Raw genomic sequence first — 26,801 nt, forward strand, 5'->3', positions numbered from 1 at the left:
GAAGGACATTTCTCTTAATTTACTCAGTGGGTTAAGCTATCAGACACCTTAAGGGGAGAAAGGCTCCTCCTCAGGTTACCTCCCAAAACTCACATATTGACCTTTGCCAAGCCAGCCTCTGTGTTTCCTGTTTTCTGCCTTTATAGGGGAGTGTGGATTGACCCCTTTTGTGAAGTTGGGGACCCCATTTGTGAAGTTGGGGTCTTGAGATATGATCTGACCAGCATCAGGTGCCCCTTAGAAGCATAGCTGTCTGTGTGCTTTTCATTATTGGCATGTTTGCCTCTGACATGTAACAGCTTTCAGTACTGATTTTTTTTTTCTTTCCAGATTATATTTTTAGAGCAGTTTTAGGTTCACATTAAAATCGAGGGGAGATACAGAGGGTTCTCCCTCGCCCTCTGCTCTCCGGCATGCACAGCCCCCCTCCGCCACCCACCGTCAACATCTCCCCCTGGACGGGGCCATTTGTTATAATCAATGAACCTACACTGACACATCATGATCACCCAGAGTCCGTAGATGACATTAGTTCAGGCTTGGCGTTGTGCGTTCTGTGGGTTTGGACACAGGTGGGATGACACATACCCATCATAATAGGGTCATGCGGAATAATTTTACTGCCCTAAAAATCCTCTGTGCTTTTTATGATTATGATATTTGTCTCTAACAGTTTAACAGCTTTTCTTATTGAGTTTTTGTACACTGATTTTTCGTTTTTTTCCCTAGTCGAAATGATAGGTTAGATGACTGGTCAAATAAGAAAAATTCAGGTACCATCATTTTTATAAAAGCATATTCAGAAGTAATACATGCAGTTGGTGAAGAAGGAAGATGACATTGCAGGTGGTCCACCTGTGCTCTGCAGCCACCCCTGGGTGGGGCTGAGTCTTCCCAGGGACGTGCCTTCAGGTGCAGGCTGTTCCTGTGAACACTCACCCTTCCCTGACTCCGGCCCTTTGCCTTGTCCACATGGAGGTGAAGTTTGCAAATCATTTCCTGTCCTTGTCAACAAGTCTGCTGCATGTTCCAAACCACTGCTGAGTGTGCCATGATTCCAAAGTTTGAAAACAGCACCGTTTACAGAGACTTAAACCTGCAAACCGAATTCAATTTACTTTTGAGAATACAGTGTTTTCCTCCTTGAAGAGGAAAAATTCTCCTTTGGAGAATAAGCATGTATTGCAAAATTATTCAAAACTGGGTTTATCGTGGCGATTTGTAAAAATCAATTTTATTTCTTTGGTATTTTAAAAAAATACCCATTGGGCTTCCCTGGTGGCGCAGTGGTTGAGAGTCCGCCTGCCGGTGCAGGGGACACGGGTTCGTGCCCCGGTCCGGAAGGATCCCACATGCCGCGGAGAGGCTGGGCCCGTGAGCCATGGCCGCTGAGCTTGCGCGTCCAGAGCCTGTGCTCCACAACGGGAGGGGCCACAACAGAGGGAGGCCCGCATACCACAAAAAAAAAAAAAAAAAAAAAAAATACCCATCACCAGTGAGTGTATCATTTTGGTTATGTGCATTTTTTTTTTCAAGGACTCAGAGGATAATATCCTGAAAGAAGAAGGCTTATTTAACCCCGGCTCACTGATTTCTGAGTTGTCTACCTGCTGGCCTCCTATTATGTGTCTGCTTTAGATGGAGTATGAGATTATTTCAAGAATCCTTTTGGCCTTTGCACTCGTAAGAAATGTTTTTTGAAGCAGATGTACACGTGGCCGCTATGTGACAACACTGGCTGCATTTCAAGAAAAGCGAGACTTCATTTTATAAGTTATTTTGTACATAGGTGTGCTTGAAGGGAATATGTAAGCATGTGATATCATCCATACAGAATTGGAAAATGGGTTTCCAGGAAAAGGTAAAAAGGCTTTAATGTTATAAGCTGGGCACTTGCTGGCTGTTGAGGACTGGGCTTCATGCTTCCAGAGTCCTTACTTCATTTTCTTTTTGTGCTTTCAGGTCCCCCCATGTGCGTTAAGCCTTTCCCCGTGGGCTTTCCTGGATGCCCAGTCATTCAGAAGCTCTCGTTCCATTTATGAGTATTTGGGGTATTTGTGTGGACTTTTTTCTCAGGATGACTTTACCGAATCTGTTATGTGCCCTTCTGAGAAGAATGCTCTTTCTGAAGGACCTTGAGAGTCCTTGTTAGTTAGGTGACTTGTTTTGTGAGCACTTTTTTTTTTTGACCTTTCATACTTCTAATTTTTAAAATTTTTTACTTTTTAAAAAATTAGTTACCTATTTTATACATAGTAGTGCATATATGTCAATGCAGTCTCCCAATTCATTCCACCCTCCCCCTTCCCCCCTTAGTATCCACACGTTTGTTCTCTACATCCATGTCTCTATTTCTGCTTTGCAAATCAGTTCATCTCTACCATTTTTCTAGATTCCACACATAAGCGATATTATACGATTTTGTCTTTCTCTGTCTGACTTAATATAATAATCTCTAGGTCCATCCACATCTCTGCAAATGGCACAGTTTTGTTCCTTTTTATGGCTGAGTAATATTCCATGGTATATATGTACCACATCTTCTTTATCCATTCTTCTGTCGATGGGCATTTAGGTTGCTTCCATGACCTGGCTATTGTAAATAGTGCTGCAGTGAACATTGGGATGCATGTATCTTTTTGAATTACGTTTTTTTCCGGGTATCTGCCCAGGAGTGGGACTGCTGGGTCGTACGGTTGTCAGCACTTTTTAATTCCCCACTCCCCACCCTGTCCCCTCAAAAGGATGGAGAATATGCATCACACTTACTTTGAGGTTGATTGCCTGCATCTCACTTCCATGAGGATTTCCTGCTTCTTAAGTTTAAATTTGGAGAAGTGTTTTCACGTGGGAAAAAGAAAATCCCCAATTCCTTATTTTTTCATTTTTAGCAGTCATATAGGTTTTTTTGTAATGAGCAAAAATACAGTGAAGGATGTACAAAGTCAAATCTAATCTCATCTCTCCCCAGTCCCCCTTCCCACCCTCTCCTGTCACTCACAATGTTGACAGCTTGGCTTGTTTCTTCACACAGCTTTCCTCTTATTCATAAGTACTTATGCAATTTTAAAATATACGTACATATTTTATTTATACGTATAAGCTCAGATTATTATTGGGAGGGGGAGAGGGGTGTTTTGTGTGTTTTTACAGAGTAGAATTAATATGTTCCTATTACCCTTCATTGCTTTTTTAAAAAAATGTTTAATTGAGACTGTTTCTTAAGAGCAGTTTTAGTTTCACATTCACACTGAGGGGAAGGCACAGAGGTTTCCAGTATACCCGCTGGTCCCACACATGCACAGCATCTCCACTATCAACACCCCCACCGGAATGGTACCTCTGTTACATTTAATGAACCCATATGGCTCTTCATGCTCATCCAATGTACCTCATTCACCTTGGGGTTTACTCTTGATATTTTCCATTCTATGGAATGTATGTATCCCTTAAAAGTATTTTCTTATGTTTTGCTTGCTTTAGTCCTTGAATCATCCAATACATATTTTTCTGTGACATGCTTTTGTTTGTTTGGTTGGTTGGTTTTTTTTTGTGGTACGTGGGCCTCTCACCGTTGCGGCCTCTCCCGTTGCGGAGCACAGGCTCCGGACGCGCAGGCCCAGCGGCCATGGCTCACGGGCCCAGCCGCTCCACGGCATGTGGGATCCTCCCGGACTGGGGCACGAACCCGTGTCCCCTGCATCGGCAGGCGGACTCTCAACCACTGCGCCACCAGGGAAGCCCTGTGAAATGCTTTTTACTTCCAGCATTATGGCTTGGTAATCTGTCCACGTCAGTGGTTGCAGCTGTGGTTCGTTCATTTTCTTTACTGTGTACTATTCCAGTTGTAGGAATAGTTCACGACGGAGTTATCCCTTCTTCATGCTTGGATATATGGGTGGTATCAGGGTTTGTGCTGAGAATGGTGCCATTAAGATCATTCATCTCACTATCTCCAGGCACACCTGTGTGAAATCTTCTCTAAGTTATGTACTTGCAGGTAGAGCATCTCTTTTTAGGCATATAACACCCTTAGGCAAAGAGAATCCCCCATCCTTCTTAAGCTCTAGAAGTCTGTGCAGTTATCGTGAAACATAGACATAGACACTGCGATTCCTTCTCAGGCTAATCTTTATTCTCTTTTCCTAATCCAGACTTATATTTATGGGGTCGTATTTTTAAATGTACATGTACCCCTTCTATGTGATGGGAACATATTGGTGGCCTGAAGCTGGGTATTCTCCCCTTCAGCTCTCTTGAGCTTCCAGCTCCCCTGGGAGCCCAGGGCATTGAGCCAAGATAATTTAAAACAGAAGCCTCAGCTCAATTCTCTACCCTGTTTATCTTGAGTTCCTGCTAGCAGGTACGAATAATGATGGATTGTGAACAAATAGCTCTGCCTTGTGTTTTTAGACCCTGAAATAGACAAGATGACTTTGATAATCCTCTTTGACTGATAGGCGCTTTTTGTATCCAGATCTCATTCAGAAGCTTAAAATATGCTTCCACAAGGTTGATTTTAAGATAAATTATACAGAGCTAAAGAAAATAAAGGCAGAAAAACCCTACCTACACATGGGATGATTTACGGACATTTTCAAAATAGTCAAAATCCAGGGTTTTTTTGTTTTTTTTTTTTTTGCTAGCAAACACAAACAAACAAACAAAAATACCCAGAAGACAATAGCAAAAACATCTAAATAACATGAGCAGTAGAGCAAGATTTCCCTTTTATTACCCTGTACCTTCAGCCTATAGGAACCGCACCTCTTCTCTTCAAATGTGGCTCTGAATATTCATTTGTGTTTCTGCTGCTGAGTTATCTGACTGCACCTTTGCATCTGAAATGTAAACTCATGGAGATAGAGCCCCCCAGTAGTTGTATCTGAGCTGTGACAGGAGGATTGATTCACAGGGTTGGGCATAATAGAATCCCTGATACCTGGAGGTCAGTTGCAGAATTCATGAATGAAATTTTTCTCTAGAAGGTGTGTAGTCTACCAGATCCTTGGGCTGCATTGGGGAAAACAAAGCACAAGAACCCCCCCGCCTTTGGAGTCACTTGTGGGCTGTTGGAACCTGTTGGTCAAGGTATTTGTTGTATTGACTCTTTAAGTACCAAGTTTGGAAGTAGCTTCTGTGAGTTTTTCTACCAAACTCCACACAGAAGTAAATATTTGGTCAAAAAATTTAAAAAGTCCTTGGAACCAATCTGAAAGTGAATGATACAGACACAATGGCAGGGACAAGCAGAAGAGAGATTGGTGCCTGTCTGTAGAAGCATTGCCAGCTTGTAAGGGAAGACGTCTTGCTACTTAGTGGAAACTTGTCACAGCAGTTGTGTTCTTTCAGAGAGAGCGTGTTACCCAGGAGGTGCCCCCTGGGAATATTTTTTTTGGAAAATATTTATTAATTGTTGAAAGTATGGAGGACAAGACAATGGAAATCCAAACCAAAGCTTAAATTGGCTAGATTCTTAAAATGTATATTTTGATTCCTTGAGTGTTTATTATGAAGTCAAAAGGTTGCCATTCATTTGGATTACATTTTCCTTTAAACAAAACTTTTTGTTTTTTAGGTTCTTTGACCTAAAATATGATACATTGTACTGATGTATTTAGGTGGTACTGGTAATTAGTCAGAGGCTATCCCCAAACGTGTCTATTTTCAAATTATTTCAGTGCATAATGTTGGCATTTCTTCTTTAATCATTTCTTCTTTAAAGAAGAGTACCCGCCTGGGACAAATGACTATTTCCATGGGGATTAAAGTTAATATTTAATAAGAGAAAACATTTTACTTTTATGCTTTCTTAAATTTCAACAAGTGTATGATTTTGAAAAGTATCAAATGCCTTCATATATTTGTGACCAAAAAAAGTTATTCCCTTCTATATTCACTAAAATATCCCCATTATTTGGAAGTTGGCAGATTGTCTTCAAATAGTTTTTCTTTTTTTTTGTAATTGGAGTATAGTTGATTTACAATGTTGTGTTAATTTCTGCTGTACAGCACAGTGATTCAGTTATACATATATATGTTCTTGATGACCATGCGTTACAGCCTCTGGGCCAGACAACCTCGCTGTTCCCTTTGCTGGAAAAAGGAAGAGGCTCAAGCCGACTCTCATACTTGGGTGAAAGGCTGCTGTTGATAAGTTCATAATTTCTCCAGTGCAATAATAATAATGTGCCTCACCCTCAAATGCTCGAGGGTTTTGCTGTCCAGGAAACATGTGCACGTCCCCATCCTACGTTTCAGAAGTGTTGCCTTTTCTCCTTACTTTTCAGTGTGGATGAAGTTTGCCAATTTGCTAATTTAACAAGAGTCAGACCTGAGTAGAAAGCAGTTGCACCACACCTGTTACCCCCTGCGCTCCCTTCCGAGTGGATACCTGTCCTTTGCAGTGCAGATGTCCTGTGGGGACACGCACTGTTTCCATCTGGTTGAGATCCTGCCTTGAGACCAGACCAGGACCCTTGCCTTTTAGAAGTTTGCGTGTCTGTGAATTGGTTAGCTCTGCTTTGCTAGGTGGCCGTGCAGGATGTGGATGTTGGCAGGATAGCACTTTTTTTTCCCTATCACTGTTCTTAGCATCCGCCCGTGTCCCCTACTGCTGCCTTGCAGGTGACACGACCATCCAATCTGAGCTCCTTGCACGGAGCTCGTGCTTGGTAAATACGTTGAATCTGAGCCATCAGATGTGAGTGGTCTCGGTTTCCTTTTCCTTCACTCATTTCAAAGTGCCTGTTTTTGTATGTCCCGCCTATAAAGTTCTCTCCTGGATCAGAGGTAAGTGCGCCGTCTCCTTTTCAGAGCCGGTTCTGCGTGTGCCCGGTTTCTTCCCCTCAGCTTTTTAGCACTTGCTGCATTCACGCTTCCACGTCCTCTTGCATCTCCCGTCTCTGCATCTCCTCTCTCTTCTCATTCTGTGAGTAGAACTTTCCTAGCCCCAGAAATGCTGCCGACCATCCCTGCTTCCTGCCAGGTCGCTAGAGTCTGTTCTATCTTGTTCTTTTCACCACTTGGCAACTCCTAGAGAATATCTAGCCGTGGCCACCACTTCTAACTACCCGTGCCCCCGCCTTCTCTCCCCTCCCTCCTGGAACTGTTCTGTCCTGGAGTCCCTGACATCCTCTGATAGCCACACCCCATGCCGATCACACAGCCCTCATCCTCCTGAGTCTTTCCTGGGCATTTGAGTACCTCTTTCTTTCGGCTGATGGATAGACCAGAAGGACACATTGCCTAACCATTATTAGTTTCAGAACAACACTTGAGGGTAGAATTAAACACCCTAAATTTATACATGAATAAATTGATACTCAGAAAGATTAAGTCATCTCCCTGGTTTACATTATTTATGAAGAAATTGGAATTCTTTCACAACGTGGTGGTGGTTTTTTTAATTTAAATACACTGTAATCCCTCATTTATGACCCTAATTTTAATTTATTTTACCTCCTTCAGCACTTTTAATCAATGTTTTTTTTTCTTTAATGAATTTATTTAGTTATATTTGGCTGCGTTGGGTCTTCCTTGTGGTGCCTGGGCTTCTCATTGCGGTAGCTTCTCTTGTTGCAGAGCGCAGGCTCAGTAGTTGTGGCACACGGGCTCAGTAGTTTTGGCTCACGGGCTCCAGATTGCAGGCTCAGTAGTTGTGGCGCACGGGCTTAGTTGCTCTGCAGCATGTGGCATCTTCCTGGACCAGGGCTCGAACCCTTGTCTCCTGCATGGGCACGTGGATTCCTAACCACTCCGTCATTAGGGAAGTCCTAATCGTTTTTTTATGACATCTTTTAGCGCAGCTATCCTTATTCTGTTGTCACCCTAATATTTTTCTTTCAACTTTTTTTGTTTCTTCTTATTATCTCCCTGCATAAACCTTGTTTTGTCTTTCTTTCTTTCTTTCTTTCTTTATTGAGGTATAGTTGATTTACAGTGTTGTGTTAATTTCTTCTGTACAGCAAAGTGATTCAGTTATACGTATACATACATTCTTTTTTAAAATATTCTTTTCCATTATGGTTTATCATAGGATACTGAATGTAGTTCTCTGTGCTGTACAGTAGGACCTTGTTGTTTATCCATATAATCATAGCTCACATCTGCTAACTCCAGCGTCCCACTCCATCCCCCCACCAACCCCCTCGCCCTTGGCAACCACAAGTCTGTTCTCTATGTCCACAAGTCTGTTTCTGTTTTGTAGATAGGTTCATTTGCATCATATTTTAGTTGCCACATATAAGTGATATCATACGGTATTTGTCTTTCTCTTTCTGACTTACTTCACTTAGTGTGATAACCTCTAGTTGCATCCATGTTGCTGTAAGTGGCATTATTTCATTTTTTTTAATAGCTGAGTAGTATTACTATGTATACACACACACACACACACACACACCCCACATCTTCTTTATCAATTCGTCTGTTGATGGACAGTTAGATAGTTTCCATGTTTTGGCTATTGTGAATAGTCCCTGCACAAATCTTGACCTCTCTGCAAACTTCTGTGTTCTGCATCTGCATGTCCCATCATTTGCTAGAGGTTGTTAATCTCCTACGACAGGCACTTCTCCCGTGTCGTTGCTTTGTCTTCCTAGCATCCACTTTTAGGTATAAATTTTATCAACCAAATGAGTGTTCTTTATTTTTCTTTACTATTTTATAACTATGAAATATTTAAGTTATTTTTAGGGATAAGTAATGCTTCATGGACCATCTTTCTGCCAAAACATCTCTCTATTTAGGTTTATTTCCTTGGGATCAACTCCCACAAGCAATGTTGCTGAGTCAAAAGTATTTTAAAGGAGGACTTAAACGTGTCAATTTGGGAGATTGGATGAACAAAACAGAAAATCAAATTTAAAGCGCAAGCTTAAAAGCTAAAAATGAAATGCTATCTACGAATCAGAAAAAATTTAAGTGCCTATTTATGTATTACTGTTCATTATGTTTGTAAGCAACATGTTGCCTTGATTCTAAGCCAATCATGGATCTCAGTAAATGGTCAGGAGCTTACATTTCTACAAGTATGTTTGAATTTCATCACTTTTCCTCTTGGCAGTATTCCATATTCCATTTTGCCAACTATTGAGTTACCCAGTCCCACAGTGAGCACCCAGACTGGTCCTTATACTAAAGCAAGATTTTACTGGTAATAGAATTCTGGTTCATTAATTTTCTAAATGCTCTTGCCTGCTGCTGGAAAATTTTTGGCCTTCAGAACAACGTGTTCACAACTGTAGCCAGACAGAGGAATTTATAGAAGCCTTCGGTTGTCAGATGGGCAAGCTCTGCTAGGAATAATGGCTGGAGTTAGGTGAAGATTTGAGCAGAATTTTAAGGGGAGGAATCGTTGGTTGGGGAAGTGGCTCCCAGTTGCTGGTTGCAGCCATCACCTTTCCATCATTGAGTCTGTATCAGGGGCAGGGTTTGGTGTTCTTGCATAGTTCATCCCATAGCTCTGATCCAGTCAAGGCCAAAGAGCAGTGATCATTGACCATCATTTCTCCTCTTCCCTCCAGCTGTTGTCTGGCCAGAGGGTAGTAAAGGGGACAGTTGGAGGAGATACTCATTCACTTGTCGCCATATTTATTAGGTGATTACTACATTCCCATGTTCTAAGTGCTAGGCATTCAGTGCTGCACCCATCAGCCTTGTTCCCTGGCCTCAGAGGGGCTTTATTATAACACAGAGGGAGGGGGGAGGAGGAGAGAAAAGGTGAGGGTGGGGAAAAGTAAGAAACGTTCCAAAGTCAGGCATCTCGTGCCATTGTACCAAGAACCCACTCACGGGACACCTGCTAAGACCCTCTCCTTTCAATGTAACTTGGCTTTGTCCCTGATTTCCAGCTTTAAGGAGATGAAAACTGTTTTTTTAATTGGATTCTGCACATTACATTACTTCCTTGGAATTGGATAGTGTAAGCGGTTTAAGCAGTTTCACGCTGGGTGTTATTTCATTAGTGACACTGTGTTTGGATCATAATTCTCATAAACTGATAGTATGCTAATTTTCCGGAAGCCAAAAGGATGAGAATCCTACTGTGTGTCTATTGAGCATAGTGTGCTTTGCCAGCAGGTTCTGAGCTCCTAGGGACTTCTCATTCTACTATAAAAAAAAAAAAAAAAGCAAAGATATATCTTGAAAAGACTTCCAGTTAATAAATGTTAAGTTCACTTACCAGTGTCTTATCTGTTGGGAGATCCTCATGGAAAGAATGGCCAAGTCATGCTTCAGACATGGAATGCCAACGTACTGGCAATGTGAGTCTGTTCATATATGCTTTTGCATGTTGAAGAACAAAGTTTTCTTGTATGTTGGTGCCATGTATCCGAGGGAAAAATGCCACATGGAAAATATTTTTATGAGATATTAAAAATTGTAGAATATAATTACTTTCATTAATCTAAAAGAACATCAAAATATTTGAATACGGATTTCCTTTATAGAAATAGGAGCATCATTTGACTTAATGGGCAGTAGTGTATGTGAGACGCACAATTGAAAATATTGTTGTGTCAAAGTAGAATCTGCTATTTTTTTTTTGTTGGTATCACTAATAGTAGAGCCAGATAAATAACTTTGGTTCAAAATAGAATCATCAAGTCATAACATTTTGAACTGGAGGAAACTTTTTATTTTTTACTTTTCGGCTGGGGGTGGGGGAGGAATCTTCTTTAAATGAGAAAAACTGGTAACTTACTTAGCTTGCTGCCAATGACTAGGCCAGGTAGCTTCTGACCTCTATCCCGTCTAATCTCCTGCCCACACCTGTGCTTATCAAACTTTTCTCACTCCACCAGCCGAGGATGCTCTTGGCAATGATCCCCTACCGTTTGCACTGAGACAAAGCAGGGCTTTTTCAAAGTTCACATGTCTCTGTACTCTCTGCACTGTTGATGCCCGTTGTCTCTGTCACATTGAAATTCACGGTCCTTTCCTTAGTTTTTCCTCCTATTTTGTGCTTTTATTTCCCAATCAAAGGATAATCAGTTATTAAGGTCAAACTTCTAGATATTGTTTATTTAATTCTCCAGATTCAGAGTTGGGTCTCTGGATTTGCCCTGAGGTTTTCCTTTTAGGTTCAAGAAGATTGGGGGTAAGACCGTCAGTGCACTGTGGTTGGACTGGACTTGCTGAAATATACTCTACAAGTCCTACCAAGTGTGAACATGTGGATTCATGATCTGTTCAAAGCAGCCCTGAAGAAGTAAAGGTTTTGGTGAAGCTTACTGCTATTTTGGGGTTATGTACTTAGCTTTTGGCTAACTTCCTTATCTCCCATCATTCAACTCACCCACATCTTGGCCACTTTGTCTATAAAGGGGAGGGAGTACTAGGTCTTGTCGGAGCTAATTAAGTTTTTTTAATTTAATTGTGATGAAATATACATAACTCAAAAGGCACCACCTAACCTGTTCTAAGTGTACAGTTCAATGCCATTAAGTACATTCACACTGTTGTGCAACCATCATCACCATGCATCTCAAGAACTCTTTTCATCCTTGCAAACTGAAACTCTTATACCCATTAATCACTAACCTCCCTTCTCCCCTCCTCCAGCCCCTGGTACCCTAGCACCCTTCTACTTTCTGTCTCTGTGGATTTTACTACTCTAGACAATCAAGGCTGGCTTTGAAAGCATTCCTTGGTGTGGAATCCCCTGGTCATCTTCTCAGCCCACTTGATTCCAGTGCTGAGTGAGACCTGTCTTCCTTACCTTCTGTTCCATCTCTGTCCCAGCCCAGCCTGCTCTGTGATACTGACCATGTCCCCAGCCTGCACCAGTGGCAGGTGTAGACCAGCTCTTACCATTTTGACTTGCACTGATGCAGCCCTGTTGTTCACACTGTCCCCTCCTTTACTGTTGGAGCTTCTAAAGCCTTGAGACTGTGTCTTCATATTTCTGTATCCTCAGCCTCTCCCACAGTCTCTGGCCCAGAGTAGGGGGTTCAGAATGAACGCTAGGGGCATTAGGGATAAATTACAGAACCCAAAATGTTCAAAGATGTCATCTGGATAAAGTTCCTTCCACTCCTGTGTCCTGGATTGATCTTCATTGTGTCTTCCTGGGTGAACGAGCAGTTGCCTTTCTCAGTTGATTTAAAGGTACAATAGTTTAAGGTTCATCCAGAGGGAGTGACGAGAAGCTATACCCAGCAAGTGGTTTAATGTGCAGCTCTCGGAGTCACAATGTCTTAAAAAGATGATCTCTTGTGTGGAACTTGCACCTCATGGCTTATCTTTACTTTACTGAGTTTCCTTCAGGTACTTCCTTAATTTGATGTAGAGCTCAGTGCTTTTTCAATTAAAGACTCTTGAACTAAACCTTTGGGAGGACGGTCTACATCTTGTGAGGCTCAGCTTTTCTGTCTTGAGGCCTCATTTGGAGGAGAGTGGAAAGCTGAACCATGTGTAGCCTGGCCTGCTGGACAACAAAGTACTGTTGTGGTGAGAGTGTTTGACAGGCACTCTTTAATTCAATGACATTGTATCAGGGAGATGCTGTTCTAATAGCATCAGTCAGTATTTTTGTCTTTGTCACCTTTAGCCATGGGTGTAGGGAGGGAAGTGGCTGTATCTGAGCTTCCAGGAGCAGCACAGAGGGGTACAGATGTCGAATTTTATACACGCTGATGTTTCCAGCATTTACTTTTTATCAAGATTTGTGCTTGCAAATGGCCTGTTGAAAGTAATTGTGTAATTAGTTTAATAAATCACCTTTCTGTCATTAGTCTCTCCGTATCTCCGTACACACACTCCCCGGATCAGCAGTTTGCCTTTTTTCACCATAAGCTTTTATCAGTAGGGACTACAGACCAGCTGAGGTTTGCTTTCTGCTACTTAGCTTATCAGAATGACTTGTAGACTCACAAGAAAAGTAAGATACTGATGTTTTCTTGGGCATGTGTTTATAGCTATGCTTTGGGCTCACATGCGCATTCTTAAAAATTTATGTATTTACTTTCTGTCCCTGGAAAATCAGGTTTTCTTGATAACCCATTAACTATTCTTTTTTCAAAGCAATCATTTTTTTAAAAAAATATTTCCAATTTGTTTATTTATTTATTTTTGGCTGTGTTGGGTCTTCGTTGCTGCACGCGGGCTTTCTCTAGTTGCAGTGAAAGGGGGCTACTCTTTGCTGCAGTGTGCGGGCTTCTCATTGCGGTGGCTTCTTTTGTTGCGGAGCTCGGGCTCTAGGCGCGTGGGCTTCAGTAGTTGTGTCGCGCAGGCTTCAGTAGTTGTGGCCCTCAGGCTCTACAGCGCAGGCTCAGTAGTTGTGGTGCACGGGCTTAGTTGCTCCGCGGCATGTGGGATCTTCCCGGACCAGGGCTGAAACCTGTGTCCCCTGCATTGGCAGATGGATTCTTAACCACTGTGCCACCAGGGAAGTCCCATTAACTATTTAATAAGAAAAAATATCCTGTTTTAATTATATCCAAAGATAACTTTGGACTATTTTTTTTTAGGATGGAGAAAGACTGTTAAGAAATACTGTTTTAAAATGTGTATACATTTTTCTTTTACCATGGCTTAAGTTATTTGTAATAAAGAATTTAAAATAAAAATAAACGAGAATTTAAAGCAGGAGTTTTGTGGAAGGGCATAAAGGAGTGTATATGATAAAAAGTTTGCTTAAACTCAAACTAGTAGAAAGTTAAAATACATTTTAATGAACTTGAATATGTTAACTGTGCTGTTGGAATAAGAAAAAGTTACATGTAACCATTAAATTAGAAGTATCAGAAAAATTACTATATATACTTTTGTAATCTATTTTTGAGTAAGTTCCTTTATGTACATAAAATCAGTGTTTACAAAATATGTCCTGAAATTCACATTTTCCACCGATTAACTCTATTCTCTCTCTGCCAGTAAATCTGAATTAGAGAGGTTTGGAATTCATATGTTGTTATGTGTCAAAAGTACACAAAGTAATAGATGGGAACAAGAATTGTAATTGGTTTGCAGGCCCCTCGTAACTGAATTTTCTAAGTACTAAACTGACTTTAAACAATTTTTATAATTGAGTGTTTTATTGGTAATGACAGGAAAGGAGCAAGTTTTAGTCAGTCAAGCAAAGCAGTTCCCCCACTTGCTGCATCAGTGCTACAGGCAAGAGAGGGGTGTGTCAGAGACTCCCCTGAAGAGGACAGGTGAGCCCATGGTGTGCCCTCTGCTTTGTGAATCTTGACATTTTCTCTGATCACCATTCTTGCCTTTTAGATCCCAGAGAAAGGGCACAACATAGGATGCAGCCAAGCCCGTCCTTTTCTTTGTTCATTCTGTTCACCATCTCACGTTGATCCAGACTGCCAGCAACCAAATGCAGGGCTTAATCAGTTTTGTCTAATTAACTACAATTAGATTGAAGGATTTCTCTCCAAGGAGTGAGAATGCAGAGAAGTTAGCCTTCCGAGTTCTAGCTGTTGGATACATAGCTTAGAAAATTACAAGTTGTTGCAAAAGTATCTTTTCCACTATTTCACTCTGTAATTGCCAGGGAAGGATTTGCATTCCTGTACAAGAGGATGCAAAGAGAAGGCCAGATAAAACCTGTCAAACGTAAGAAGCAGTTAATACAATATGCTCCTTCCTAAGTGAGCACCAAAGTTGTTGATGTTTTGAAATTTTCCTGATAAGCAACTTTCTGTCCCCATCATATTGGTCGTACTTGTGGACTGGAGCAGGATCTAATTGGCAAAGAGAAAAACTATGTATAAGACACAGGAAACTTGCAGGCAAATAAAGTTGAGCATTGAGGTCCCTGCCCTGTCTTTGCTTCTATCTTACTTTCTGCCTCTCTGACCAGTTCCCATAAAGGGGCCTGTTGGGCTCCCAGGCTCCTGGGACCTTCACCACTGTGATTAGGGAGCATCTCTGCCTGGACTGAATTTCTCCCACTTCTCTCCCCAGTTCCACCGGGCTGGGTGCCCCTGTTCCATTCCCCCCCAGCACCCGTGTCACCCCATCCTGACCCTGCCACGCTAATACAACTGCTCTTTAATGGGTCTTTTCTCACCAGACCCCGGGGCAGGCGCCTGTGGCTTATTTCCATTCATATTCCAAGCCCCAGCACAGGACCTGGCCTGTAGCAAGTAATGATGCGTGTGTGTGTTGATGAGTGAGCGGATGATCCCGAGGTCCCAGTGTACAGTCAGCTCCCCCGTGTGGCCGTTCTTGACCCCTCCCACTCACCAGGTGGCTCTGGATTGCTTGCTGAAGAACACACCTGTAATGGATTGCCCTGCCTGTCCTCTCCTTTATCTGTTGCACTTGGCTTAGTCTTTGTCCTTGTGGCTCCCGAGCTGCTGTCCTGGACACCCTCTCTTTGGGGTCAGGGTAGCACGAATATACTTGCTAGGTGAAGACACCTGGCCATCATAAGAGCTTCCCAGGGCAGGGGGAAGGTGATTGAGACTTGTGACTCTCTGCCAGCGTGGGCCTCCCTCAGCTTGCAGCATGGTTGGCGACCATTTGTAACCAACGCATTTTACAAGCGGAGCTCCTAAGGCCTCCGTTCTGTATCCTCAGACATGCCCTGAGCACCCACCTGATGGGCAGGAAGCAGACAGAAAATGGATGTGAGGTGGACTTCTCTCGTCCTCTACTGGCCTCATTCTGAGCCGTCTGCCAGCAGCCCTTTATCTGAAATGCCTGGCTGCAGCGGATGGTCTGGACCCTTTACCCCGATTCTGGTTCCCCCGGAAATTACCCTGCTCTTCCTGGACTGGAAATGCTGCCCTCTGGTTGGAAAAGGCTTACTTCATGGCCAGTTATAAAGGGCAGGTCATGTGTAGAAAGGGGCGGGGCCATAGCAATGCCCAAGCCTTCCTCCTGTTCTCAGGGTTCCAGGCAGTGAGAATCTCACACTTCCTTCCATGCTGGCAGGATGAGCCTTCTTTGATTTGTGATTCTCCCATTAGGGCGCTGATGGTGAGGTTTCACTGCGGCTCAGACACAGTCCGATCTGGAAGCCAAATCTCGGAGTGGCTTTCAGGCTGGGCTGAGCACAGATTCCTAGCAATCCCCCTCAGCTCCCTCGAGTAACATGCGACGAGGTAGGACTTTTTGAGCCTCGCATAAACCTGCTCTATTGGATGTTCCTGAGCTCTTGACTGATCTCTTCCCCATTACCTTTATAACCCTTAGCTTAAATTTTACTGCCTACCCTATAACTGATACTTGTTAGTAACCGAGTAGATTTTCCATCTGGTAAAATCATGAAACTATTAGAAATTTGAAGGTGATTTTATTATTTTTATTTTTTTGACTTTATAGAAATTTAGTTCATAGCAATTATGCCAACGTAAGGACCTATCAAATACACAAGAAATGTGACCCATATAAATACCTCATCATCCTAACAAGACTCTAATTATATCAAAATTTTCTCAGAATTTTATTGAAGCCATTAGCATCTCAAAATAATAAATAAATATGTTCTTTTCTCTGTCAGATTATAAAGATCTCCTTGATCACACATATGTCTTTGTATGCTATTGAATTTCTCTGTTCTTTCAAAGCAAACTTTTTTTTAAATGGTGATATACGCATGCTGGGTTAATGTCCTTTGGGCTTCAACACACTCTTCTCTGCATTCTGTGTTCTATGACGATAATTTTAATATTTCAAAACGAGCCCCATTTGCCCTCGCCTATTTTTCGTACGAATGGATTTTGCTCACAGGTTGTAGAGGGAGGGGAGTTGAATCATCTGGCTGCAGGGCTTCTCTCCTTCCTGATGCAGTGTAGATGAGGAGACCCTCCAGAAAGGTGTGCCTGAGTCTCAGGAATGTGCCCGGGTCCCCAGGTGGTGGGAAGACTCTTTCTCTCTCACCTGTGGGGCGGGGAGCAGCACTGTGTGCTTGGCGGAATGTTCTCTCAAACGCTATACAAAGCCTGTAAGCAAAATGAGGTTTTCTGCTTCCTCAGTTTTGCTGGATTACATGGCTGCATTGTGATTGCTGGGTGGCTGCCATCGCACTCTTGTTTGGTTTTTGCCTTTGCCCTATGTTTTGATGGAGGCTTACAATGATGTGATGTGACTCAGGTGAAGCTTTGCATGGGATGGAAGCCACGGGCTGCACATGTACACACCTATTACTGCCCAGTAAATAGACTAGACCATGTCTTACAATAGGGCCCTGGGCTTTTACTCCATGTACAAAAGTGCACAAATTTTCTAGCATATCAGGTTGTCGTAATCAATGCAATGTCCATTAGATGACCAGGCAGCTTTGCTTTAAGACTCATCTGGCAATTCTTTTTTTCCAGGACAGCGTTTAAATTTGCTTTGACTATGATAACCCAGAGAGAGAGCTCTCTTTAGAGAAAAGGTAGATGGTGAATCCCCAAGGTAGTTTCTTACATTCAGATGCCCTCACAGCAAACCCCACCACAGAGACATTTTGCTAAGTAACGTGAATTCAGTACTATTAGATACCAAAGAATTCTGGTAGTATTGTCAGCGTCTCAGAACATACATTTCAAGTTGATTGTAAAAAATACTTTGGTACATGAATTTCTTTAGAAAAGTGTTATTTAGCAGTAGGTTTAGGGATCTTTAAAAAGACTAGAAGGAAATTGATAACTTCATTAAAAGTACTTTTTTTTTTTTGAGATACACGGGCCTCTCACTGTTGTGGCCTCTCTTGTTGCGGAGCACAGGCTCCAGACGCGCAGGCTCAGTAGTTGTGGCACATGGGCCTAGTTGCTCCGCGGCATGTGGGATCCTCCCAGACGAGGGCTCGAACCCATGTCCCCTGCATTGGCAGGCGGACTCTCAACCACTGCGCCACCAGGGAAACCCCTCTTCATCTTCATCAGCTTCTCCATCATGTCCGAATTCTTCCTCGCCACTGACTTCGTCTTCATCCTCCCCTTGTACATCTTCATCTTCTTCATCCTCTCACTCTTCTTCCTCACCATCCCCCTCCTCCTCCTGGTCCTCACCTTCTCCTCCTTCATCGTCCTCTTCTTCATCCACACCATCCCCCACGGCATCTGAGTCAGGGGCTTCACTGTCCTCTCGGTCGTAGCCGTCCAGGCAGGTGAGCTGGGGCAGGAGCTTGAAGACACTCTGTCCGTAGTCAGTCAGGTTAGTAACCTCACAGTTAAATAGATACAGGCTCTTCAGACATTCCAACTTCCTCAAAGGTTCCAGCGTGCTGATATCTTTCAGTTTATTTCCACTTAAGTTTAGATGTGTAAGATTTGGAAGTTTTTCTGCTAACATATCCAGATCTCCCAGGATTCAATGGTCACTGAGCTCAAGCTTTTTCAATTTAGGTAGTTTGGGGAGATTTGACACTAAGATCAAGCCTACATTTATTAAACTGAGGAGGTCTAAGTTCACACATTCAGCCCTTAAGCCCTCAATTTTCCCATCATTTGATGTGCAATTGTCCAGGGCAAGTTCTCGAACAGCTGCCGGGGTCCAGTTCCTCAGCTCCAGGTGGATCATCCTCTTCATGTCCATGTTTCTCTCCCCCCACCCCCCCGGGTCTTCAAACTTAACTTTACACGGCGGGGGCGGATGGGGGAGAGGCGTCCCAGCCTGCGCAGAGAGGGCTGTCGGAAGGGGTCTGAGCGGTGGTCCCGGGCAGCAGGCGGCGGGCGGCATGCGGGCAGGCGAGCGGAGCCCCCGGAGCCGGAGCCCCCGGAGCCGGAGCTGATGCTTCCTTTTTATTTTTATGCGTGAGTCAAGTACCTGAAATGTCTATGATTGTCATGTTAAAACATTAATCTTCAAAATATATGAATTTGGTTCAAAGAGATTAATCTTAAAAAAACCAATGTTTTATATTCCCTAATTAAAACTGTGGTGGTCACCATTATGATTGGTAATTACAAGACACAGCTCTAACTTTTGATAAGAGTAGGGGAATGGCTTCTTCTAGTATCTTCATTAAGTCTGCGTAGGACTAGATAGATGTGAATAATGTGTACATAACTCTGGGTACTCGCTGTATATTTTGATTGATATCCCCTTGAATATTTTTCTCAACATCTTGGAAGGGGTTTTGGTTTTGTCTTGTTTTTGCAAAATGTGATGTGACAGTATCTACAGTGTATACTTGCCAGGTGCGGGATGATACCTCAGAGCAGGTACCAGAGGGTCTCCTTAAGATACTAAGGAGCTTTAAACAAGAGCTTCACTTGTCAGGGTTGAGTGAAGCTCTTGTTTAAATTTAGCTGACAGTAAGCACCCTATCAACACACTCTGGCCAATAGAATGTGAGTTTCATGAGGGCTTCAAGAATAGTGCCTAAGGGCTTCCCTGGTGGCGCAGTGCTTGAGAGTCCGCCTGCCGATGCAGGGGACACAGGTTCGTGCCCCAGTCCGGGAGGATCCCACATGCCGCAGAGCGGCTGGGCCCGTGAGCCATGGGCGCTGAGCCTGTGCGTCCGGAGCCTGTGCTCCGCAACGGGAGAGGCCACAACAGTGAGAGACCCGCGTACCACAAAAAAATAAAAAATAAATAAAAGAGTAGTGCCTAACACAGTGTGCCTCTGTAAATGTTTGTTAGATGATTCCCTTCCTAGGAAATGGGATTTGTAAAGAAATGTCCCTCTTCTATGTTTTGTTTTATTATAGCTTGGCCTCACATATTGATTTTTGGGGGTGGTACCTTTCTTGCCCCCTTAGTAAAATTTAACAGCATCCCTATGTGCTCTTTTGATGTGTAATTTTATTGCTGTATCTTTTTGCCCTTCAATATAAAACTCTTATATTTTAGTAATATCCATAATCCTTTTTGTTTAGCCTCACATATTTTGTCAGAGATGACCTCTAGGTTAGGAATTTTCCTTAACATCTTAAGGTCTATCTTAAGCCAACATCCAGGAGACTAGATATTAAATATTCTCACCACCCATAAAAATGGCAATTATGGGACATGATAGATGTGTTAGCTAACCTTAAGTTGTGATTGTATTGCAATATATAAATGTATGAAATCAACACATTGTATGCCTTAAACTGTGTCAATTAAATCTCAATTAAAAAAATAAAACATTAGACCCTAAAGGCATGCATGCCCATTAAAATCTCTAAAAGAAAAACCAAAGATGCTGGCTCTTATTACAACTTGCCATTGTCTTGGTGGTGAGGGCCTGTGTAGTAAGTCCAGAAACAGAAATACAGCTTATAGCGATTGGAAAGGACAACACAAAATTGTTGACAGATGCTGGCTTGGTCTGTTTCAACATCTCTCCCCAGGCCCCCCTCCACACACCCCCCATAACAAAGACTACAGGGAGTGATGACAGAAGTCTGCAAGTTCAATGATAAAGTCTACACGTCACAGTCAATGGTTTCCCCAAGTATACAAATAAAAATATAGAGAAAAATGTAAAGCTTTTTGGAAAAAAAGCTCTCCTCCCACTAGGAACAATAATACAAGAGCCGTTTAAGATCCATGTGATGAAAATCACACAATATTCCTGAATGGCATCAAAAGAGACTTGAACAAATGGAGAGACAGCTGGGTGCATGTAATTGAGAAGGCTGCTATCATAAGCCTTCTCAATGAATTTAAAAATGCAATGCCACCTCAATTTCAATTCCAGTGGGACTTGTTTCAAGCTCAGTAATGTGGTTCTAAAGCTCATGTGAAAGAATAGATTGGCATGGACACTCAGGGAAATGTGAAAACCAAGGGTAATGATGTAGGACTTGTACTACACATAACAAACCATTTGAAAGCTAAAGCTATAGTAACTGAAGTATGATCCAATGTTCATTAAAAGTAGTCTCTATATATGTGAGAGCAAGAATGAATCCGCTAAAATATCAATATTAGTTGCATATCATCTTATGGGGATTTTATGATTTTCAAATGTTCTTCTTTATATATATCTTCTTCTTTTTACTGTATGATCATATATATATGTATATGATCATACAGTAAAATTCACCCTTTTTAGTTCTGAATTTTGATGGATATATACAGTTGTGTAATCACCACCAAATACAAATTTAGAGTATTGTGATATGCCTAAAAAAGTCCCTCATCATTCCCCTCTGGAGTCAGCCTTCTCCCCTTTGTCACTGTAGTTTTGGGTTTCTAGAATGTCACATAAATGAATTTATACACTGTGTCGCCTTTTGTGTTGACGTCTTTCAGTTAGCACAGTTTTTTTTTCTTTAAAACAAAAGAAACCCTTGGTGTTTGAGAATGATGCACATTTATTTATTCAGTAGTAGGTCCATTGCATTGCTCAGTACTATTCCGTCATATGGATTTACCACAGTCTGTTGATCCACTTACTAGGTAATAGGCATGTAAGGTGTCTCCATGTTTGGCAATTAAGACTAAGACTGTCTATAAATATTTGTATAGAAGTCTTTGTGTGGATATATGTTTTCATTTCTCTTGGGTAAATACCTAGAAGCAGGAAGGTTGGATCCTGCCAAACCTTTTCCAAAATATCTGTATCCTTTTGCCTTCAGACCAGCAACATAGGAGAATGTCTGTTCTGCAACTTCCTGCTTTTTTTTTTTTTTAACTTTAGCCATTCTAATAGGTGTGTAGTGGTATCTCATTGTGGTTTTAATTTGCATTTTCCTAATAATTAGTGACACTGAACATGGTTTCATGTTCAAGTGACAAATGTCTTGGCCATTTGTATCTCCTTTTAAGTGAAATGTCTCTTTAAATTTTTTTGCCAATTTTTCGATTTGGTTTGTTGTTAATTGAGTTTTCAGAATTCTTTATATATTCTGGATACAAGCCGTATCCAGAAAATGTTTGCAAATATTTTCTCCAGTTCTACAGTCTACCTTTTCACCTTCTTTTCAACGTCTTTCAAAGAGCAAATGTTTTTGATTTTGAAGAAGTTCTATTGGTCATTTTTTTCTTTTATGTTTTATGCTTTTTGTATCCCAAGAAATATATGCCAAATCCAAGGTCAGAAAGGTTTTCCTTGTGTTTTCTTCTAGAAGTTTTGCTGTTTTCGGGGTTTTGCATTTATGTCTATGGTACATTTTGTGTTGATTTTTGTATATGGTGCAGGGTGAGGATCAATTCTATCTCCCCACCTTTTTCTTTGAGACTTTTCATGTGTCTAATTGTACCATATGAAAATACCACTTGTTGAAGATTATACTTTTTCATTGAATTTTCTTGACACCTTTGTTGAAAATCTGTTAACCATATGTGTGCGGTCAGCTTTTTTCATCTATAGACCTTTTTCACCACTACCACACAGTCTTAATATCTGTAGCTTTATAGTAAATCGTAAAAGCAGATAGTATGTGTCCTTTAACATTATTCAAGATTTATTTGGCTGTTTCACATTTTTGCTTTTCCACTTAAAGTTTAGAATTGGATTGTTAATTTCTACAATAACCTCCTGCTGACTGTAGATCACTTGGCATCCTAACTATACTGATTCTTCCAAAGCATGAACATAATATGTATCTCCAGTTTTTGTAGGTATTCTTTGACTCTGTTTTGAACGTTTCGTGACTTCAGCATACAAAGTTCGTGACTTTAAAGTATTCTTGTGTGTTTTTTGTGTGTTTTATCTGTCCTCATCACCACCCCCACCGTTATAGCCATCATTTGCGTACGTAGCCAGACACTGGGCCCAGGCCAGTGGTCTTGTCCAGTGCCCCATAGTCTGGGTCTGTCTGCTGCTCCCTCTCTGTCCCCTCCCCCTTCTTCTTCTTCCACCTCCTCCTGATTCTTCCTTTTTTGTCCTAAACTTTGGTCTGAGGGCTGTTTCTTGCTCTTCTCATCTTCTAATTGTATATTGGCCAGATGGCTTAAACTCTCTCTGTACCCTGATCTGTAAAAAGGAGTTACTATCTTCTATACACCCCCTGAAAAAAACTAGGGTAAGGATGTTTTCCTCAAAAAATTATTCCTCATGATTTAACACTTTGGGCATAAAATACCACCTCAGCGATAATGTGTCCTTCACATTCCATCGAACCGGGGGGCGCAGCTGTAATGAGGAAGAATGCGTGGGGGGGATACTTTCAGATTGAGTATCTTCATCCCCAAGGACCTTTGACCTAATAGTTTCAACCCCCATTGAGGATCCTTGCTGGAATCAACCATTGCTTTAGGAGCTGAAACTGGTGATTTCTTAATTTTTTCGTCCCGTCTGCATTGTTTGGTCTGTAAGAAAAGAGCCTTACCTTCGCCTCTCCTTCCAATGCCACCCGCCTCACCAGTCCCCTTGTTCATGTATCAACATGGACTCAAGGACTTTCCACATATTGTAATCCATCTCTCTCCTTGTTCATTGAGACACTCGGGTGTCGCAGATGTCCCACTGTGGCCAGGATAGCCTCTTCCAGCATCCTCCTCGTCCTGACTTGGTTCCATTGGTCCCAGGCCCGCTGTGTGTGCTCCTCCTGGGTGGTGCTGTGTCTACTCACCTGACCAAGCCCCGGAACTCCATGCTTTCAACACAGCACCCACTCTTTGTGAGTTGAGTGTTGCACTTGTTAATTCTCTGCAACATTTTGCATCTTTTCATCATTTTGGTCTTATCCCCGCACTTTCTTACGTATATTCCAAGTGGCTCCATCTCCTCCGAATCTTGGGGACCTTCGATTTCCTCAGGACTGTGGTGAAGGGAGATGAGATGGGCGTGGAGCCCCAGTGGGGTGTGCTTCATACTTGCATTGTTTTCTTACACACCTGCTCAACAGGTACATTGCTCTGTAGAATTTCTCTTGGGTACCCCCCAGACTGAGTCCCACTTCCCCAGAGTAGGAGATTTTGAAAATTTACTTAGAGCCTAAATCACTTTGGGTGCTTACGCAGTCGTAAGCAGACGAGCTATGGGTGATGTATTGTGATGTGTAGCCTTTGAGCCTGTATCTGCACACAATAGATGTATTTATTTATGTATAAGTAACTATTTCCTAAGAAATAATATCTTATAAATGAGATCATCCCTGTTTCTTTTATACAATAATCTCATATTCCCAAATATATTTTATTCTCCTTAAAGATTCATTAATTTTTTTAACCCTTGGTATGTGACATAGTTTTCTCCTCACCAACTCATGTAACCAGTATAAATAATATTGAGGGACAGCATCCATTTATGATTCATATAGAGGAATTTCATTTCATCCACTAAAGAGTTTCAACTTTAATCTATAACTGTGATAGTAAGAGTGTCCTTTATGGACAGAAGTCAATTAAAAAAATGTGTAGCGCATTGATCCTCCTTCAAAGGCAAAATTTTATTAAGACTCAGTTACTCTTGTTTCTATTACAGTGTATTTACAGTTACTATATATCATGGGAGAACATTTGAAAAACCTGATTATTTTAAATTATGTGATTTTCTGAGTTTATGAAAATAAATATAAAATTTTCTGCTGTACTCTGACTTATGTTAGCAACAAATGAATTCTATCAAGAAGTTGTAGACAAAGTATATATTCCTCCTTATTACATAAAGTATAATTGTATACATAAAATTTGATTGTAATTTATTTTCATCCCTTATAACAAATGTGAATATGTGTTTAATTTATTATATTGAATAAGCAGCAAATAGTTGTTATGATTAATGCAAGATCCAGATAGTCCCTTTTGGTATATTCGTCCTATAAACATCTTCTTACAATTACTGCCACTGTAAAATGGAAAATGATTTTGTTTTTAAAATTAGATTTCTGTCCTTATAGTTTCTGCAATGATATGAAATACTAGCATTCAATTTAAATTTAAGATTCAGGTTTAATTTTGTTGCTACTAGTTGTAAGGAGCTAATAGATGACATTAGTTTCTCAATTATACTATTTTTAATTTTATATAGCTTCTTTTTACAAACATCCCTTGCTCTGTGGTCCTTTATATTGATAAAATAAGGGATCGCAATATTTTGGAAACTAAGTAAGTGAAAATTAACCGTACTTTGGATAAAGGATTCATGGGACTGAATTTATCTTTAAATGAGAAAGGGAACAAAAGACAGCCCTCAATTTCGCCATGGATTGTATTTCTGGGCAAGATGTACCAAGTTCAAATGATGTGAGTGAATATTTATTTTTCCAAGAACCTCAGTGTTAACAATAGTACCCGATTCAGCCGTTTTGTTGTATCTTATGCTTAAGCACATATTTAATTAACAAGACGTGAAATACTCTGCAAAGTACAGCAGTGACTTTTGCCTTCTGATGTTTTTCACGTGGGGCACTGTCTTCTTACCTTCATTTTACACCATTGCTCTATCTTCATTATCATGTCTCCCTTGTAATCCCCATCCTAAAAGGGTTCAGTAATTTCATATGATGGGAAACCACGTAAGTGAAGAAATCAAAGCAAGGGTGAAAAAAACTGTCTTGTGTCTGTTTCACAAATCTAAAGAGAAAGAACGATTTCACAAGGATCATAGAATTTGGAAGGAGTTTTCCAAGGAGGTTGTTATTGTTTTAAATCAGAATAGTACATTACTTGGTTTACAAGGAAAGATCGTTTGACTTGCCCTGAGAATTAGCTGCCCCTTCACCGTCCCCTCCTTGATCAATTCCCGATCCATACCTGCAACTCTTTTTGCTTTTCGTTTGTTCTTGAATGTTTGAGATTCATTGTTCTATCCGTAGTGTTCCAAAATCTCACAAATATGAGTCTGGGTCGTGCTTGACCCACAGTGGACCCTTTCATTTTGTATATGCATGACACTTTAGAAAAATTATCTTACATCTTTTAATTAATTAATTTTTATTTAAAATTTTTGACAGCTTCATTGAGATCTAAGTTGTATGCCATAAAATTCATCTATTTAATGTGAACGATTTAAGGGTTTTAACTATATGCATAGAGTTGTTTAACCATTACCATGATCAATTTTAGAATACTGTCATCATCCTCAAAGGAAACCTGTACGCAATAGCAGTCACTCCCCATTTCCCCCCAAACCTCCAGCCCTTGGCAATCACAAGTCTAACTTTCTGCTTATGTAGGTTTGCCTATCCTGGACGTTTTCTAGAAATAGAATTATGCAAAATATGATCATCTGTGACTGGCTTGTCAATTTCTGCAAAGCAGCCAGTTGGAATTTTGATAGGGATTGGGTTGAATCTGTACCTTAATTTAGAGAGTATAGCCATGTTAACAATATTAAGTCTTCTAATCCATGAACATGGGATATCTTTCTATTAATTTAGGTGCTCTTTTATTTCTTTTAACACTACCTTCTAGTTTTCGAGGACCAAGTTAAATTTATTCTTAAGTATTTTTTTGATGCTTTTGTAAATGGAATTTTTTCTCTCTCTCTTTGTGTGTTCTTGTTCTACTTTTGGAGGATTTCATTGGTTTTTTATCCTAATGCTTCTATTAAAATGTTTATTTTTGCTAATACAGCTGAAATATTCCAGAATCATTACTTTGTCTTTGTTCCTTTTTTTCTTTTTATAACGTTATGTTCTTGTTTTATGGATATAATCACCTATCTACCTGAGGAAAATAATGATAGTTCTTTGAATTTTCTTATATTTTCTAAATTTTCTTTCATTCCTCTGGCTTCTGTTTTTGTTTGTTCAGGTCTCCTTTATTAATGCTTGGTTGACTTTTCTCACAGAGCTTGGAGGCTGGTGGGCTTCAGTGCATGGCAAACCACTGTGGGCTGGGCTCTCACGCTGTCAGGATCTCCATGGGAAGTTAGTGGGTATGCTCTTGTGCTGGTCAGTTTCTCCAAAGAGGATTCTTCCAGTCTCCTCTTCCAGTTTGCTATGGGGCTAAGCCTGGTGGAGGGGCTGAGCCTTGCTGGTTTGCTGGGAGCTGAGCCAAGCAGAGTGGGGAGTTTACAGTGATTCACT

General features: G+C 41.2%; 2 protein-coding genes across 3 annotated transcripts in view; one reads left to right on the forward strand and one right to left on the reverse strand.

Annotated features, from left to right (window-relative positions):
• The window catches only part of DOCK1 (dedicator of cytokinesis 1), a 540,262-nt gene that overhangs the window by 295,731 nt on the left and 217,730 nt on the right, over positions 1-26,801 (forward strand). The window lies entirely within an intron of this gene.
• LOC309798697 (putative acidic leucine-rich nuclear phosphoprotein 32 family member C) lies at positions 17,791-18,486 on the reverse strand (the record flags this gene model as incomplete). Its single annotated transcript, XM_082611198.1, is given in 3 exon segments — positions 17,791-17,916; positions 17,920-18,261; positions 18,265-18,486. Coding segments are annotated over 3 exon segments (690 nt in total).

This window comes from Mesoplodon mirus (genome assembly GCF_964341445.2).
Source record: "Mesoplodon mirus genome assembly, chromosome: 2".
NCBI classification, from domain to species: Eukaryota; Metazoa; Chordata; class Mammalia; order Artiodactyla; family Ziphiidae; genus Mesoplodon; species Mesoplodon mirus.